Here is a 19915-nt window from a genome sequence, read left to right as displayed (position 1 = left end):
TCTGCTTGTATCAACTTCTCTGGGAGCATAACTGTTTCTATTGTTTTTACTTCAAGACTTTTTAATACCTTTATCCTAACAGACGGAACACAGAAAGGTCATTCAAGCTACATTACCCTTGAATAGTCACAAATGTCTATTTAGTATAAGACTGTTTTTGGAAACAATTTATTCACAAGAGATGTCCTTTAGAATATTATAATCTAATGATGAGAAACTATACTTTAAAGAAATCAAACAATTCATTTCACAGAATCGCAGAATGGCCAAGGTTCAAGGGACCTCTGATGATCATCTAGTCCAACCCCCCTGCTGAGCAGGATCACCTAGAGCACATTACGCAGGATGGCATCCAGGCTGGTTTTGAATATCTCCAGAGAAGGAGACTCCACAACCTCTCTGGGCAATCTATTCCGGTGCTGTCACCCTCACAGTAAGGAAGTGCCCTCTCATATTCAGCTGGAACCTCCTGTGCTTCAGTTTGTGCCCGTTGCCTCTCGTCCTGTTGCTGGGCACAACTGAAAAGAGACTGGCTCCATCGTCTTGACATACCCCCCTCAGATATTTATACACATTGGTGAGGTCTCCCCTCAGTCTTCTCTTTTTCAGGCTGAACAGGCCCAGTTCTCTTAGCCTGTCCTTGTATAACAGGTGCTCCAGTCCTCTAACCATCTTAGCAGCCCTCCTCTGGACTTGCTCCAGTAGTTCCATGTCCCTCTTCTACTGGAGAGCCCATTAAACATACTGATGACTTTTTTTTTTTTTAATTTCAGTTCTTAAGTTTGGATGACTTGTCTACAGGAAAACCTTAAGCAAAGCCAATTACAAAATTAAAAATATAGCCTTTCCTACGCAATACACACATGTAATCTGTTGATATCACCATTATAATTTACACTTTTTGACAAGAAATCTATGAAATTTACTTTAGTTGACTGTTTTTCAGTTCTCAAAAACAATTTAAATATTTTCCTGTTATGTCACCATCTTCTTTCCACCACAGACATTAACTCTGAAATCTTAAAAAGATGTGTTAAATTATGCTAATGTCTTCAGGAGTCAACTAACAGTACTTATTGTTTCTGTGTTAAAATTTGTGAAACTCAAGTATTAGAAAAACGTCACAAAACGAGGTCTTTTGTCTTGCAAAATTTTTTTTTTTTTACAGTAATAGTAATGTTCTAATATTTTCATCTTCTTGAAAAAGAAAAATTTTATGTGCTCTAGTTCAATGCTAGCTCTTTGGCTATTCTGCTGTTACTTTAATAAGCATAAAATTAATTTTCAGATTTTGTTCCTGGAATTCAAGCACAGCAAAGCCAAATGTTCTGCTCCTTAGCAGGCATATCCGTGACTTCAGATTTTTTTGGCAATCATTATTAGAAAATGCTTCTACAGAATGAGTTCCAAAATTGTATGGTGATGGCATCTCTTGGGTTCCAACTCCTACTGCAAGCCAGAGCCATGGAATATGGGAAGAGGAATGCTATATAACGGCATGCATGCTCAAAAACACAGACATAGTATGTATAAATTATACACTGGGATAAATGTCTCAGTTCTCAGAGTTTCACTTTTGCTCTTTCTGTATTCTTACTCTTAGCACTTTTAACTTATCCTTGCTTTTGCATGTGTCCTTCATTCTGATTGCCTTTCCCTCTTCTGACAGCTTTTATGTTACCCTATACCCACAACAGCCATTCAACAAATTCAGTTCTCCTTTTTGATGTGCAGAGGTAACACAAGCAGATTTCTGAACCCTGCTCACACTTTCTCACATAGTAGATAGCATGGCTGTACTTAACAAGAAAAGTAGATGAGTTGAGCAGCTTGAGAAATTTACGTATGGAAGCCCTGCTGCTTCTTTCCCACATATAGCATATACATGGCACATGTTTACAAGAATATACACATGCATACATACATATCGTTAATACATATTAGATACCATAAAGTTTAAATTCCTATTAATTTTGATAAAAGTAATAACTGATTAAGCCATTGGCCAGACCATTTTAGTATTTGAGAAAGACAAAAGGGCACCCTCACGAGAAAGCACATTCAAATATGCTTGGATATAGAGAAGCATAGAGCTCCATCTGGGGAATAAAAGGAGTCATGAGAAATTCAGACAGCAAGGAAATGAGAGAATCTGTCCTACAGAAAAAGGCTGGTACTTACATTGAACTGTAAATTACCATTCTATGAAACTACAGGTAGGGCGCATATGTTTAGAAGTAGTACTGCATTTCAGTGGAGCTGTATCTGATAGTGCTGTCATTTTTAGCATTAACATTTTCAGTCAATTCCAGAATTTGGAAGGGAAAAGGCCTTTTGTAATATATATATATAGTAACAAACTACATTTTATATATATATATATACTGTACATATTTTGGTGGATTCCATTATCTTCAGTATTGACCAGAGAAGATTGTATCTTCAGACCTAAAGGAATCTTACAAAAATAAAATTATCTCCAAGTCCTACGCTATTAGACACTTTTTGAAAGTCATTGTAACATATACATTTCATTTAACACATGCAGATTAAGTACTTCATGGCTTAAAATCTTCTCTTTACAAAGGAAAGGAGCAGGAGTTTTTCTTTGAATGTACGTGGAATATCATGATAAAAACATGTACTTTGTTAGGAATAACAGGATTGGGAGGCATCAATCGACTATGCTTTTCTCTGTTGATGTATGCCAGACAGGTTTGAGACTGACGTGTTTCTCAGATGAGATGCCTGTTAGGTGAGGATGCTGGCTGCCTCATTATTTTCACTAGGATATTCTGTAACATGCTTTCCTTGCTCTGCTGTCATAGCGTTGAAGCTAAGGAAAATGCCTCAAGTACACAATAGAAGCATATACTGTATTTAATAGGTATGAGGAGCACCTATTCAGTAAACTAAGAAGTCATTCTCTTAGCACAGTTACATTCATAGATGAATCAGTAGATGGGAGAAGAAAAGAGAAAGATCTTTCTATCAGTGTTCGTTATATAATCTTCATTTTTGCTCTGGAATGAAAATCAGAATAATCCCTACCTTCACAGCAAGTGTCTTCTTCCTTTTCATCATTTACTTACCTGATCATTCCTGTTTAATTGCCATGCCTCAGCAAAACTTTACAAGCATTCTCTCTAAAACCTTCAGCATCATATACTAACACGTAACCATTGCAAGAGCAGTGATTCAAAAAGAATGCAAAATCAACAATGAGTCTAAATTAATGAAGCATAGTTTTTTCACTAAGAGATTTTCTCAGTTCAAACCCCAAGGCATGAAATTCAAGTTTGACAATGCCACAGTTGGATTAAATTTTCAGACGGTTGACTTGAAAAGACATATCTGATCTATAGTCAGACAGACATATAACCCTGCAGTTAATTGAGCAAGTGTGAAGAGATAAGAGTAACTTGTTCTTTCTTTCTTTTTTCCTTTTATTTTTTACAAATCTGATATAAAGTAATAATTTCCACAGAATTTTTCAGAACAGTTTTCTTACAAATAATTGATATGGAAAAATCAAATTCTGAGAAAAGCTACAAAGAAACTCAAGTGGAATATTTTTTCTTAAAAAATACATGAAAAAGTTCCATATAAATTTTTAAACTATTATCATCACATCTCAATCCTTTAAAATACTGTAAGTACTTAAATAAATTTATTTTGCTTTAAAATTAATACTACAAGGCTCAAATTAATTCTATGCACTGTAGCCTTATAATCCATATTTGATCTTTGCAGCTCTGAATGAAGGCTCCTGGACAGGAAAGCATGTTTTCTTCTTTGCTAGAAAGTGGCTCTGTCCTGTGCACTGCCTTCTGTTCTGGATTTTTTTTTTTTTTTTCAGAGACAATTTGACAGCAGAAAAGATAAAACTATGCGGGCAGATACAGAAAAACAAAATGCAGTTTAAATGACAAAGAGCTACCAATTTCTTCCCCATTTTTTTGAGAGAATGGACGATATGGGAGGAAGAGGGGAAGCTTAAGGGGATGTTACTCTTTGCCTTCAAATTTACAGACAATTTATATTCTGAATCAGTATCAAGAATCATCTGTTCTGAGCTGATAAATATTTGTGAGTATTTAGGTCAGCCTGCATGGCAGCAATCTCAGCAGCAGATCTCAACATGCTTAAAACCTTTAGGAGGAACATTATCTGCAGGAGGAACATTATCTCTGAGCAAATTTTTTACCAACCAGAATCGAAAAAGCATACATAGATTTGGCTACAGTGCAAACTACTTTGAAAAAGATTCTTACAGAAAACATTTCCTCTGTGAAGTTAATGATAAATTATGAGAGACATTTCCTGTTCTCTCATATGCACTAAGAGTTTGCTTTGCATATAAACTCAATTACATGCCCGGGAAAGTTTTCCCCACAACATCATGAAACAATGACATGATTATTAGAGGAAGAAAATCGCAAATGACAAAAAAACACACAAGAAACACCAACATGCAGAGACTATGCAAGCAAGGGAGAAGGGGTACGCCCCGGTTTCACAATGCACACAGCAGCAAGATGGCAGAGTGACTGTTGGAAACTTTTCTAATGGCAAGAGAAGTTGATTCTCACCGTTCTGAACAAAATGGCTGAGCTAAGAGCATCTGACTGGTTATGCCCAAATACCCTCCTCCTCATCCTAGTGGTGCAGAGGTGACATGGGGAGAAAAGCCCCAGAGCAGCGTGGGAATGAAATAAAGAGTTGGTTAGTATTTAAAGCACATATGTAAGTACAAATAGTAGCAAAAAGTGTGGTCTTAATTCCTTATGCAATATTCAAAGTTAGACTTTGAGGTACAGCTTGCTTTGCTTTCTTGTAGGCTTTGCTAACTTTTAAAATGCCCCTTTGCAAAAGGGAAAGTACAGTTGGACCCTCCTCCTGCCTTCTCCTCCCTGCTGCCCTCTCTTTGAGGCCTTTGCAAGAACTTCCGTAAATATTTAATCTTTTCATTTAATCTGTTAATGCTACACTGCATTCACTTGCAAGCATGTACTACAGTTACACCGTGGAAATGGCTTCATTTCACTCCACACTTGCAATGCAGAAACAACAGATATGCTAATATTTCATCTAAAACAAAGTTAGGAAAGCAATTTAATTTGTAGCCTTAACAATTGCACTTTCCTGAAGGAGCTAAAACCAACATTTTCCAAAAACATTTCAGGAAATTTAAAGACACTCAATTTGTAGTTCTTTCTTTATCATTTAGAGGAGGGTATTAAAACAAGATGCAGAAGGAAGTTGCTTTGAAAAAGAGAATTTTTCTGCTTTCCTTTGCACCCCTTACTATTTTCTGATACAGACATAAAGAGAAATATTTAATTATTTGTTTTTTTCAAGGTGAATATATATATATTTTTTTCATCCCTCCATTTTCCTCATAACTGAGTACCTTACTCAATTTCTGTATTTCACAAGGTTGGTGCTTAAAGATCTAGAATGAGATGCCTTCCTTCAGATTTCAACAATTTCTAGCTCAGCCAGAGGGCAAAGAGGAGTGCCAAACATTCCTTCATTTTGTCAAGGCAGTGATTAATGATCGCTAATATTTTAATTAAATTGGAATGGATGAGATTACAACATGGGATATGCAATTACGTTGGCATTCTCTGTGCTACCCAAGGGATAGGTAATCTTTCTGATAGTTATCAAACACACGGCTGTGCTTCGTAAATGACACAAGAGGCTCCTCACTGCCTTGGAGATGGTAAATTGATTTTCCTTCAGTTCATGGCCCATTGAGTTTGTGAGGGAGCAGTCTGTGCTCATTTGGCACAGAGGCCAGGATTTCCTCATGGGAAATGAAGGGAACTGCTCATATGCAATGCATAGATCAGAAAGCTGATCCTGGAGCATGATTTCCTGCTACTGAAGACAAGAAACAGTCCTGGACACTCCACACATTCAAGCAGCAAACCTGAGTTACTAAAATCTGAATATGCTACACAGGACTCCAGTCTTGCATTTTAAGACAGTAGCATTTCTTTCTTCTCTTTCATTGTCTGCCCCCTCTTCTCCACCCACTTAATAACAGCTTGGTACCAGGAACTGTTTGTTCACATTTTGGGAGTTTTCAAGGAAGCCACCACAACAGCAACATCAGTTTCTGTTTTATAACTGCACTGTGGAATGCTATTTTTGTTCCAAGGTACTGCAAGCATGTTGGGGAAAATTACATATGACTCAAAATGATCAGCCACCATAGTAAAATTACTTGACAAGAGAAAGAGACACTTTACCTGGTCTGGGGAGGGCTTGTGGTTGGTTTGGTTGGAATGGGATGAGGATTTGAGGTGGTCATCCTCATAGTTGTCAGCCATCAGCTTCATACGGTTCTGAGTCTATGCAAGAAACAGAAGAATTTCAGCCTAACGTGGTCATAGAGACTAAAGAGACCATAGGCTATTTATGCTATTCTGTATATCCAAAATCCATACATGTAAAAAAAAAATTCAAATATGCACACAAAACATTAGTAGGTATTACTATACGAATAGGAAACACATTCAAACTAGTTCACTGTGAGGCAAAGTTAGTTTTGCAATTAACTGGCTCATCTGACTTTTACCTACTAAACCTGGTGCTGTAGATGTGTGTACAAAGAAACCAATTCCTTGTTAAGGAATCTTGGGATTAGGACTGAAACTCCAATTTGGAGAAAAAAACAATGAAAACATCAGTTGGATGTACTTAAGTAATTTAAAAAAAGAAGTCAGCTTTAAAAAAAAAAAGGTAAACAAGGTGATAATAGTAGGAAAGTTGAATATTGATTATTAACTGAAAAAAACATTTAATCTAAACATGCAAATCTGTTTTCAATTGATATACCAGACAGTACAAAAATCCTGAGATTACTCAGAAAAATCTGAACAATAAAAAAGCTTTCCTGTGAGGAACTTAGAAAGTTAATAAATTAGTCTTTGGGAAGAAGAGGTGACGTAATAAAGATGTATAAAATTAGAAACTGCATACAGTCAAGCAAAGAATTAACAAAATTTGAAATGAGTTTCTTTACTTAGATTTTTTTCAACTTCACAGGAAATGTCAAGATTCAAAAGATATATATATATTAATCACAACATATAAAATACATATGGAATTATTGACTACTATATATATGGAAGATACATTTTGTATGAGTTTAAACACAAATGAAAATTCAAGGGGCACTTTCAGCTTGTACAAGGACAACTGACTGAGTACAAGGTTCTCCTGTTCTCCTTATTTCTAGGCAATACATTGTTTAAAAAGACAGGTAAAAATAAATTGAATACTACCTTAACATTACCACTCTAGTTAAGCAATTTCAATGAAGATGAAAATACACTACATGGTTGTGTCTGGAAAGGAAAACATTAGTGACATGAAGCCCTGTTAACATACAACTATCCTGAAGGGAGGTCCCCAGGTACCTACAAACACACACACAGAGCTTACAGGGACCATTCAGACAGAAATAACACTCTGCAAGTAGATTTCAAAAGACAGCTGGATCTTGGGTCTTGCAATGTGAACTGCTGCCTTCGTGTCATCTGCTTCAGTTGAGGTTGTCTGGCTGCCACTGTCACTGGGCTCTCACATCTGGAGCAGACCCCAAATGGAAAGATGGCATTTCCCAGTTTATAACGTAGATGAAGCCCCACTTTGAGCTTTGTAAAATTCCGGTATTACAAAAAGCCAAAAAGGCTAGCCAGAGCTGTGTTAGATATGATACATAGTAAATTATGTATAGCTAGACATATTAAAATCATCAAAGGTTTACTAAAATTAAATGTCTTAAATGAAAGCTCAAATCTCACTGTAAAAATGCCAGTTGTTGATTCAATCTCTTCATAACTGAATGAATTTCTCATGGAAAAGTATAACTTTAATGAGTCTCAAGGCTAGAGAATGTAGATTCTAATTGACTGTACTCAGATCATTATAGAGAAGGTCCAGGGCTTGAATCTGGATTTGATTTTATTTTGGATTAATTTAACAAAAACTAATAACAAACTGAGCTTAAGCAATAAGCAATTTAATCACACAAAATCTTTATATTGTTTGCTCTGTTTTGTCAAACAAGTTTTGAATTCCAAGTCTGACTCATCATTCATAAATCATTACTTGAAGTGTTCTACATTAATACTTAAACAACCAGTTTACTGTCAAGGTACATTCACTATATTTATTATTTTATTACATTTAAGACTGGATATTTAATAAGTTCTTCTCTGCAAGGAGACCTATTGATTTTAAATGATTTTACCTTTCTTTGGAATTTTTTCATTGATAATAACTTTTCATATGACTTTCAACGTGTATGTGAATGGATCTGTTAAGAAGCAGAAGTTTACCAGAAGACTGGTACAAAACATTAACTTTTGTGACAAAAGAAAATAGCTACTCCCAGACAGAGGCAGCATACTTTATGCTATTGCATGTAAAAAATACTGTCTTAGTGCCAATATAGGAATGAAAGAAAATACAGATCTAATCATCTGAAGCACAGAATCTCTCACAGAAAATTCCGAAGTGGAATTTAAGAGGTTGCATACCCCTGACATTTAACTTCAAGTAGAATATCCCACTATTAATACTTAGCAGAAAGCATGACAATAGGCTGAGAGAATTGGGCAGGTTTAGCCTGAGAAAGAGGAGGCTTCTTTAATTATTTTGATAGGAGGAAAGCCACATTCTTCCTGGAGGGGACAGGACAAGAGACAGTGGATAGAAATTAGAAAACAGAAGGTTCTAGTTAGAGATAAGGAAAACCCTTTTCATAACAAGGATTATCCAGCACTAGAACAGGCATCTCCATCCTTGCAGATTCTCAAAACTCAACCGGACAAGGTCTTGAGCAGTCTGCTCTGATCAGACATGCTTTGAGCAGGTGGTTGGACTAGACGGTATGCAAAAGTCCATTAATTATGCTGTAATTCTTAGTATTTGGACTTTTCATTTTCAAATAATTATAGTTATCGAGGCTGGAGTTTTCAAAAGTGAAAAAAGCTCAGTTCCAAAATTCTTCCTCTTTGCACAAATATTTAGCTGCTTAGCTCTATTATAGCCCTTTGAATATTTAAGCCAGAACAATGTTTCCAACACCCCAATGATGACAAACATAAAGAATCAGTTCACCTAGAAGGAAGTTTTCTATGTTGCTCCTTTAATCCAACTTTAGCTTCCATTGTTTCTGCTGTTATTCTAAGAGAGCATGTGTCTGATACAAACGTCTTGGCAAGAAAACAACAAATTCAGTATTGTGATTTCCCTACAGGAACTAATTGACACATATATATCCTTGGAATGAGGCAAAAATTAAGAAATGGAAGAAAAAAAGTTTATTTCCTGGTGTATACTACAAGTTATTTTCCAGCATTAAAGTTCTAAGCAGTGTTGCAGACATATTTCTAATATAACGTAACAATTTTCTAATTCTCTCTATGTCAGACATGGAAATAAAAAGCTTCTGCTTTAGATTGAATGCTAACTGAAGAACTTCTAATTGGAAGATTTCAAAATAACTGGAAATACACAAACTGAATTTTCTCCTATTGCTTCTCTCCAGAAAAAAAAAGGTTCACAAGGATGGAAATTTCTAGAGTACTGGCATATGGCTGTTGTAATGATTTAAAAACAAACCATTTACTTTATTGTGGGGAACCACTCCAACATCCTGCAGTCCTAAAATGCGTGTCATTGTGCTATTATACAATCCTCTCCCACCTTATGAGGTTATGGCTCAGATCCTAGGGCAAACATTTCTACATCACTGTAAAAAATATGAACAACAAAGTGGTTTAACCACTGTGTCCTGTGAGAAAATAAATGAGCAATGCAGACAAATCAGTTGTGTCAGGAGAACTTTTGTCTAAAACCTATAGAGCTTGTAATCAGAACTAGTGATGATAAGAACTGGATGACAGATCCAAATTTTCCTTAAAAAATATCATTTGCCATTACAGGTACCTTCTTCATGCATGTAAAGATGAAACACTAGACTGAAAAAAAAATACAAAACCCCACAAAACTCAGTAGGTTTCTTGTTTTTTTCTGGAAGGTTTCTTTCTGTTTTGATAGAGTGGATTTCCTAAACTTACTCTTTGCCCTCCAGTCACAAAACAAACAAAAACAAAAAAGCACCAAAACCCCAAACAACAATGAACACACACACACACGAAACACACCCTGTCAAAGCCTTAGATATCACTCTTCAGTCTCCCAGTAATCACTGCACAAAAGAACAGTCCCACAACCCTTTAGACTAACGTCAATCCTCAAAATTATTGAAGAACCAATGCACAATTTCAGGCTCCTAACTGAAAGCCAGATAGCTTGCCACGAGAGGTCTGCAGGCCACATACAGTGAACTCCAAGTCTAGGGCATAACATATGAAAAAAGCTCTCTCTAGCTATATATGACTATGCTAAAGAACATGCAGATCATGCCTGCCACCCCCTCACACTTCTTTTTTTCCCAGAACTTCTGCAGTCATTTTTTCACCTCCCTGATACACGTATCCTTAATGCCCTTTCTGTTCTAGTCATTACTTAAACCTCGGCCCTTGTCCTATTCCTTGCTACAACAGGTGGTTATATTAAAGAAAAAGCACCCTGAGATAATATGAGATAAACTTGTTTTTAATCATAAATGTGAATGCTCAGCATTAGCACTGCTTTTAAATGCGCTCTTTTCTTCTGTTGCTTCGTGGTTCTGCACTACAGACTCACTGTTAACTGTATATTCCCCATACTTTTTCTGGTTATCATACAGTTTGTTTCTGCCTGTGTATTATATTCAATAAATGTTTGGGTAAACAAGGAAATTACCATGGAGTAGAGTGGTTCTAATGCAGCCAATACCTGAAAGCTTTCATTCCAAACAGCACTTGTATAATATTTTAGCTGCCAAAACTGTAGCCATGGTGAATTTTGTTTTAGTATCATTATGTTCCTACTTCATGGATGTACTGCTTCAAGGCAAACTCACCTGCAGGTTCCTAAGAGTAAGCTATTTTATGTTCACTGCAGGCTACACCAGTAGCATGTTTGTGCACCTGTGTCCTGAACACCAAATTAATAGATTTTATCACAGCTAAATTACTATAAGAGAAAAAAAAAGACCTCAAGCTGATCCACAATGTGGGAAAGTCAGATTCATATCCTGCTGGTAAAACCCAGAGGAGTGCTGCCCAGGACTGACAAGCTCTCCATAGTGGAATTCCACACATAAATTTGAAAACTACAATTTTAACTTCAGACATTGTTTATATTTTAGAGAATATTTTTATTTGAAAGCTTGTACTACGCTGTATGTTGCAATGAGAATACATAGCTTTCTAAAGCATTTCAGCGGGATAGCTAGTGTTCTGGTAACCACGACACTGGCAAGTTTTTGAAACCAAATTTTATTTGAAGGAACAGCATACTTCTATATCTCTGCACAAGACCTCTAATAAACATCAGATACTAGCTCATAAGTTATGCATTACCTATATTAATTCAGGCAGTTTCATACTCACATTGCATTAACTTACTCAAAGAGTTCTCGTCAAATCTGTTTCTCCACCATGGGACACTGTGGAAACCATGACATCAGTGACTGCTTCCTCATTTTTTGTAAAATACTTGAGTAATGTAATTCTGGCTTTGCTAACTAGTCTAAACAAGCTTTATTAATCCTTTAATGTAGAGTTTAAAAAAGCCCCACATTAAGTAAACATTAATATAATGACTGTACTTTTGACAAATGGATATGTGGTAGAGAGAGTGTGTCAGTGAGTTAAAGGAGTCATCCCATTTCTTTCATAGAATCGTATGATTCAGCTCTCAGAGCTGGATGTTTCACTGAGAACAAACACATATAACTGCAACAATCTGAAAACTTTTTCTCTATTAATAACGTAGCAATATATATATATTTTTCTAGGTCATTAGCCAAATCCAGTAACTGAAAATCATGCTCCTGCAAAGACTTTCAGATAGTCCTTTTTTCCTTTCTAAGAACACGCACTGAGACATACTCTCTGCAAATATCCAGCCATCTCCCTTCTGGAATCTGGCTGCCAGAAACAATGAGAACAAACCCTCTTCACTTGTCATTACAACGTGATGCTGTGCATAACTACCTTGGGCATAATATCCACCTTGAGCATGGGGTCTCTGAGAGACTGCATCAATTATTTTATTGAATGTGCCCTTTACATTCATAATATTTAATGGTCTAGGAGACATTTTTCAGATTTGTGAAGATATGGTACATGCTGAATTGTCATTTTTATTTATAAAGTTTAAAAGACACATCATTAGTAAGGTTTGTCTTTCCTTTTGGCTATGTTTCATATCTGCAACTGAAATTGCACTATTAGCAGCAAACAAACAGAATGTTCAGCTGAATACAAATGAAAAACCATTTCATTACTGAAATTCTGTACATCCTGGAGTCTGTGTTTTAGCAATGGCAACAAAGAGCAAGTGCTCCATGCACCTGATGGGGGTTTTTCAAAGCCCACAGGATTTAACACAGATTCTACCTGAGATAAAGGCTTCTCCATCAACTATTGGCAATGTTACAACAATGTTACATTATAAAGTGAAAGACTTTATCAGCTCAGTTAATTTCTCTATTTAGTTATTTCATTTTTCTGTTCATCTCCCCACCTGCAAAAATTACAGACAAACTTCATTCTGGAGAATTCATATTCAACTTCATATTCAAACTTTGAACTAAACTAATGGAGACCATTTGGATATGAAGTTCTCTCTGAGGCTTGACATATGCAGATATATGTGGATGGATTTAAAAAACAATCTTTGAACTGAAAACTTTCTTCTACAGGAATGTGTCTCTTGGAGCTTTAATAGTTCCCTAGGAGATGAACAAATAACCAACTACAGGTTTGCCTGCTGACAAAGTTTACTGAAGTCTATTGCTCTGGATCCTCTCTGGTATAGAGAAAACCAGTGGTACAACTGACAACCCAAATCAGACCTTGTGCTTAGGATGCATTATTGTGTTATATCCACATGAGCATTATTCCATCTGTTCTTTTAGCCCTCTTGTACTCTCTTTAAGAGACACATCAAGCTGTGTCTAGGTCTGACTGAACAGTGGTAATATAGCTGCTTCTCTCGTATTTGTTTCACAAGGCCTGGAATCTACCAGACCCAGATTTAAAAGATAAAAAAACTTGAAGAATAAAATAATAATAATAATAAAAAACTTCTCATCTCATGGCTAACTACTCAGGAGCAAAACATATTTTTGTTCTTTGGCATCTTTTCATTACATGTAAGGGTCTTTGGCAGAAAGATCAGTAAGGTGTGTTTTGCTATACCTTAAAGACATGTCATCAAGGACTGAAGTCTAAGACCGTTTACCATCATATTGTAAACCTAATTTATACAGACTGGGTGACTTTAAAGGAGGATCTAAAGGCCAAATGCCATCCTGTGACATCCTGTGACAATATCCCCAAAGAATACTGGATCCCTCATACTACACAGCCCCCCAAAATTATTTATTGAAATTGATCTGATGACAGCAAGCAAACCAAATGAACTGCTGTTTTAATTCTTAGGACAAAATCAAAGAACTGGTTCTATTTACCTTCCAGCAGTGAGCATATACAACCTCTACATTCTAGATTTAAAGTAAGCAGGTATTTTTATGAGCCTGCCCTATGGTACTATCTATCAAGGCAAGTCTGATCTCAGCTCCACGCCAGAGCAGAAAAGAAGGTCCTTGCTGTGCCTTTCCTGCCAGAAAAAGTATGAGCTGTAGCCTCTGCTGCCACATGCCCTGAAAGCAAAAATCAACTCATTTATTTAAATCAGCTTAACAGCAACTGGTTGTTGCTAAATCACACTGCTACATCCATTCTCCATCTATTGTGTAGTCCTCATTACTTCTTTCATCAGTTAAGAACTGATTTCTTTTGCAGACAGCATGGTTACACTTGAAGAGCATAGGAGTCCACTTTATTACTTATTTTATGCTAGCTAATGAAATCTGCGTGCTTTGGATTTGTATTCTACGTCTTCTAAGCATAGCCTTCAACCCTATAATAATCTCTTTCTCCAGTCCTCCTCCCCCATGGTGTCTCCAGGCAAGAGTCAGCTGGGACCAGTGTGAAAGTATGTATGTTCTGAATGCCCAGGCATATGCATATGCTATAGCCAAACAAAATACATCACGGCGCAGTTCTTCTTGCCTTTCTCTGTGTGGGAGCACTATTTTAGACTTTTTTCTCTTCTACCCAGCTGTGGATGTTAATTAATTTCCTGTAAGTTTCACGATCTTTGAAACTTCTTTCCTTTCATCAAATTTGGTTGGAATAGTCAATAAATTCAAAAGCTACTTGGTGGGGACTACAGATCGGATAAACAAATGGACAGTACTGTCATTTAAACTCTGCTTTGGAGGACATTAAGATAAAAGCTGGTCCAAGCTAGTATGTTTTGCTCAAGTTGTAAAAGTTTGGATGTACTCTCTATGTTCTGTAGTTTTATGATGCTACTCTCCATGTCTTTTCTTTAAGACTCTGGGAGGCCAAATTGCTACAAATTCTCAAATGAAGAGCAGTGAGACTCATGTTTAGCTCATGTGTCTGCTGAATGTTTAATGTATACAGTTTATTCAGTCTCTTTAACTTACTTTGATGCACACCACTAAAGACAACTAACTTCAAGAAAAAAATGAAACGCTACTTCTATAGTAATGTGAAAGGAAATACCATTCTTTGTCATGGTCCTCATTACTCAAACTGTTGAAAACTCCTGATTGTACTTCTCCCCCTGCTCATTTTCCCCCCCTCTCATAGTGTGTTTGTGGGCCCAAGCTAAAAATCCCATTTTACATTTTATCATCTGCGAGAAAAATAAGGTGAAGCACAATTTGCTTATACATAGAGCATAAGCATTTCTAACAACTGTTGGTGATACATGTATTTTACAAAGGAAAATTAAAAAAATTAAAAATAGTCTCATTATGCTAACTAATTCCAAGATTAAAAAAAAATATGATTACTTTAAACTTGGGCAATTTAAGTAACAAGGTTAAGCACCAGAGATAGGTTTGTCTTACAAAATCTATGAATATCTGAAGGCAAAAACTCTAAATTACCTATATATTATCCCACAGGACAGACAAATATTTCTATTACAAACTGTTTTTTTTTTTTTTTTTTACATAGATAATGGGGCTCATTTTACTCTCTTCTACCTTACTTCATCCCTCTTCCCTTCATTATTTTTTCTGTTTGGCTCTCCTTTCCAAAGTAAACCCACTTGCTTATTCTCAACTTAACACAGCTGCCTGTATAACCCCAAATGACTTACTCACTCTGCTTCTGTGTCATAGTCTTTCAACTAGTTTTTTTCAGATAGTTTCTCAGTCCAGTGATACTTACGAAAACTGATTGGCAAAATCCCACCTAGGGCTTTATATGGAAGATGCATCCTATTGTAAAATCTTAAAACCTAAGTCATTATCACCTGCTTTGACAAAATCATTTGTAGGCCATCTGCTCAAGTATATATACTTACACTTTCCTAGTTGATGTCATTTAAGTTTTCAAATCTTTGTCTATTGTGACTGCGTCTTTACAGTAAGTATAGTAAAAGTATTCAATTTTCCAGGTGTTTTTATTTTTTGAAGGTATATACTAGTGTTTTAACCACAGCTCTTTTAGCCTTACATATTTTCACCGTTATTTGACTCACCACTTCAATTGCATTTGCCTGCAGCTTCAAAGAGTTGTTAATAGCAAACCCCCTCTATGCATGCTGTTCCTGGCAAAAAAAATAGTTATGTACAGATACAAATTCCTAGATTCTAAAGCGATGTGAGCTGCTCAGTATCATCTCAACACAGACTGTCTGTAACAGCCCAGAACCTAGCTCTGGGTGTATACATGAATGTGTCTGTGTCTACATGATATAAACAGTGTTGATAGCAACATTTATGGAAAAAAAATCACAAACCTTTAAGACTATTTTGCATGTTCTGAAATTAAATTAAAAAGCTGTTGTGTATGAAAGATAGAAGAAAAACAATGCTATTATTTTTTTTGCCTCACTTTCATCTTTCAATCTAGGCAAAATTCCCCATATCATGGAGAGAAGAGTTGAAAGGGCATTTCCTTTGACAGCCAACAGGGCTTTGCTACCCTGATCTAAATTAATGCTAAGAATTCTCTTTGTATGGCCAATTATTAGGGCTGACATCCACGTAGAGCAGCCCTGTCTCATAAGATTCATACAAACACACAGACATTACATTCCTGTCTGTCCGCACCATCTGTGCGTGTGGTCTGCAGACACAGAATTCCTGTCCATCTACACTGTCCCTGTGTTTGGTCCACAGAGGCAGAATTCCTGCCCAAGCACATAGCAGCACATGTGCAATACAGGGTTGTGCAGATGACTCCTGTCCATCTGCCCTGCTATTGCATGCAGTATACAAGCAAGGGGAATCACAATAAATTAACACTTTTTTTCTTTTTTCCCCTGCAGAGGTTGGTTTTTAAGTCTGCATCAATGCTTAGATAATAGTACTAGCTGGAAAACTGGAGAAACTATCAGATTTTCTACTGCATTTGTGCCAAAATTATTCTTATTAAGGAAAAAGAAATTCATGGCACACAATATGTAGAAATATGCCAGTTTTGCCAGATACGTTTATCAAAGGTGTCTGCATTTCATACATTACTCCTGCCACTGCCTTCTCTATTTCTAACCTATTGTCTTTCTATGATTTACATTACATTATGCCATGAAATAGCAGTAGAGGCTCACCCACTGAGCACCATAAAGCACACTGTAAAGCTTAGAAAAATCTTAGAAAATTCCGTCTCTGCTACAGAACCAGTAAAAGGAAAAGGTCTGTGGAACAAGATGAAAACCTAGGCAGATCATACCTTTGCTGTTTCTTCCTTAATGATCATTTTAGTGCAAAGTCATTTAACTTAGAGACATAATGGGAAAGCAGATAAGAGGAGAAAGAGAAATCTTTTCATCATCTGATAGCAATGAAAAGGATAGAGATGGACAATGAGGAAATACTCTTAGCTTGTGCTCCCCAGTATCCCCCAGTCTGTGGATCCTTCTTTTTCCAATCCAGGAGCAGGCACTTGCCTGTCTCTTTGTGAGACACAGAAGAGATACAAAATGAAAATTTGTGCGTATAAATATTTTCCTGCCAAAGAGAAGAAAAATATAGAACAAGAAGGTACAGTACTTATTACTTCCACAGAGCAAATAAACCCATGCAGTCTTCCAAGTTTAAACAACTTATGTATGCATGTTTTCTTAAGGATCTCTATATTGCTTTTATTTTTTTTTTCCAACAACATTAATGTCAGCAGTTGGCAGCAGTTTGGGTTTCTAGCTGAAACAAAGGAGGTGAGGCCAAGGTTTTATCTACTAGAGTTTTGGAGATGGAGGGCACACTGGCGTGGTGTCAGAAATTACAGTTAAGTTTCAGCTTAACGTGAAAAAAGTGGGAAGATTCTTTTCTTAAACTATTAGAAGGATCAAGGATGGTGTAACAGTGAAACCAAGTGTTTAAAAAATTAAAGTTCCCTCCTTAGTAAAAATCCCACAACAAGAGATGCCCAGGTTGTTCAAATCCTATGAAGAAGTTGGCACGGGTCAGCTGTGAGAGCTCCATTTATTTTTTGTTTATTCAAGGAAATACAGGAAATATTTGTATTCACTCTAGGAAAGACAGGAATTGGTGGTAAACAGAAAGGGAACAAAAGACTGAGTTCTGTGATTGTAAAGTTGTGATCAAACAAAGAGAACAATACCCCTAATAAAGCAGCTATCCCTTAACCAGGGCTGTATTGAAGATAAAAGACCATTACTTCCCCCAGGCACCAGTACTGATACTTAAGATCAGACTTAATATTCATTTGGAGACAAAAGCATTATGGAAGTTGAGAGACTAATATTCGCTTATTGATAACCTAAAATTGTGTGACATGTTATTGCAAAGGTAAATTTACTCATATATGAAACTGGACATGCTTTAGTACCTCATTGATCTTATCTCCATATGATAAATGTGTGATTTGACCATGTAAATTCAGATAGCAATCTTCTGTTATCTGAGTTTGAGCCTTACTTGCTTTTATGCACAATCTTTAAAAGCATTTATTGGTACTGAAAAGACTCAAACCTTTGGTACTATGTTTTAAGGCAAAGAAAGGGCAGGACAGAAGCCATTCGTTTACTTTGTGTTCAATAAATGTCCACTCAGAGACAGCAGAATACAAACGCCCTAACACAATCTGTCAAAATCACTACCTTGTATTTGACAGCATTGTCCACAGACCTGCATTCATGGCAGGAATGGGAAGCAGAATCTCCATCAGTATCAACTTTCTCGTCCTTATCTTTCAGAGTTGGCAGCTGTTAACAGAATCCTCACAGCCTCCCAAGTCAGAAAGGAGCAAAAAAGTCTCTATCCTCTCCTTACACACATTTACAAATGTCAAGTGGCAAAAACATGATGGCTAGGGAAAAAAATACATGCCTTTTCTTTGGTTATGAATATTTTTTCATCTCCGAGAGCAGGGCATAGAGAACATACTATACTTATGAAGGAATAACAGTCATGGATTTACTTAGCACCAAAACCTACTTGGATTCTTCAGAACGTAATAGCATGAATTTAACAGAAATGAGGGGAGTCTGCAGCCATCAGCACCAGTCCATTTGCAGATGCTATCATAAGTAACTGATACCTAATTTCATAAACCTGTGACTGATTTTGATAAACCTGATATGCTATTCTACCAATTTAGTATGCAAATTAGTGAAGGGTTAGAATCAAGAAACTAGATCTAATTGCCAGCATATATCTCAGTTTTCCAACTGCAATATGAAACTTCTATTTTATTCTGCAATATCTATTCACTAGCCCGAGATACAGTGTACTGGACTAGGCTCAGTTGGATTGATTCAGAAAGGGGAATTATTTTCAGAATTTCATGGAGCTTAATACAGTATATGATGAAAAACCTGTGGACAGAGATATTGCAGGGCATAAGCTGAAAAACATCCAAGACCGCTGTTCATCAACAGCTCACTATTTACTGAAGCTGAAGTACATTCTGTAGAGTTAAGACTTAATTTTGATTTAATTTGATGACGGGGATTATAATTCTCTATTGCCGGCTATGTATTTTTCCTTTTGCAAGCAAAAACCTCACTGATTTATTATGTTATTCCCCAGCTAAAACCCCAAATATGCAACATATGCTATCTTATAGATCACTATTTTTCACTGCATATTTCTAGGCGCACAATTCTTTCCACCATTGCTCCTTCAAGTAAAGAACACAATTACTTGCATATTAATTTATACAACTGCTAATCTGCAATCTACTTGAAATCTTCTACATCTTTTGTTTACCTCTATGAGACAAGCAGTCAACATGGATCTCTGACTTCCACCTTCTCCTTAAGTATTTTTGGAACACGTTGCATTATCTATCACCTCACCAGTTACAGTTCTTACATGAAGTAAAACCAGTACTAAAGCTGGTAAAACATTTTTGGCTTTCTGCCTCTACCTTTCTACCAGCTATCAATATGTGAATTTGATATCGGCTGTTCAATGGCATCTTTCACAGTAAACAGATTCAGAACCCCTTTGTAAGGAATATCCTCTGGAAAGTCAATGCAAGGCTTTTCTTCAAAGTCATTTTTGATTATTTGTCAATTCTTTAAAAATATTTGAAGAAATGGGGACTTCCATCACTTTTCCTGCAGCCTGATCCTTAATCATTTAATGCTACAGCCAGAAAGTTGGTAATTTTTTCCTTTCAGCTTACTTCCTCACAGTTTGTAAACTAATGATGTTTTACCTTACTTAGTAATGATTAGGACAAGTTTCCAGAATACA

General features: G+C 36.4%; 1 protein-coding gene and 1 long non-coding RNA gene across 15 annotated transcripts in view; one reads left to right on the top strand and one right to left on the bottom strand.

Moving 5' to 3' along the window:
* Positions 1-19915, bottom strand: part of ERC1 (ELKS/RAB6-interacting/CAST family member 1) — a 308495-nt gene that overhangs the window by 29316 nt on the left and 259264 nt on the right. For 10 of the 14 annotated variants that reach the window (XM_083819803.1, XM_083819813.1, XM_083819809.1 and 7 more), the window contains one exon: positions 6261-6362. In XM_083819803.1, the coding sequence (XP_083675929.1) occupies positions 6261-6362 (102 nt within the window). Of the gene's footprint in view, positions 1-4592; positions 4660-6260; positions 6363-19915 lie in introns of all 14 variants that reach the window. The other 4 variants (XR_014578009.1, XR_014578010.1, XR_014578011.1 and 1 more) reach the window with 1 other exon arrangement.
* The window catches only part of LOC310892291, a 55547-nt gene that overhangs the window by 22279 nt on the left and 13353 nt on the right, over positions 1-19915 (top strand). The window lies entirely within an intron of this gene.

The sequence above is a fragment of the Anser anser genome, assembly GCF_964211835.1.
Source record: "Anser anser genome assembly, chromosome: 1".
NCBI classification, from domain to species: domain Eukaryota; kingdom Metazoa; phylum Chordata; class Aves; order Anseriformes; family Anatidae; genus Anser; species Anser anser.
The sequence above is the reverse complement of the archived record's forward strand: the minus strand, read 5'-3'. Positions and strand labels throughout refer to the sequence as shown.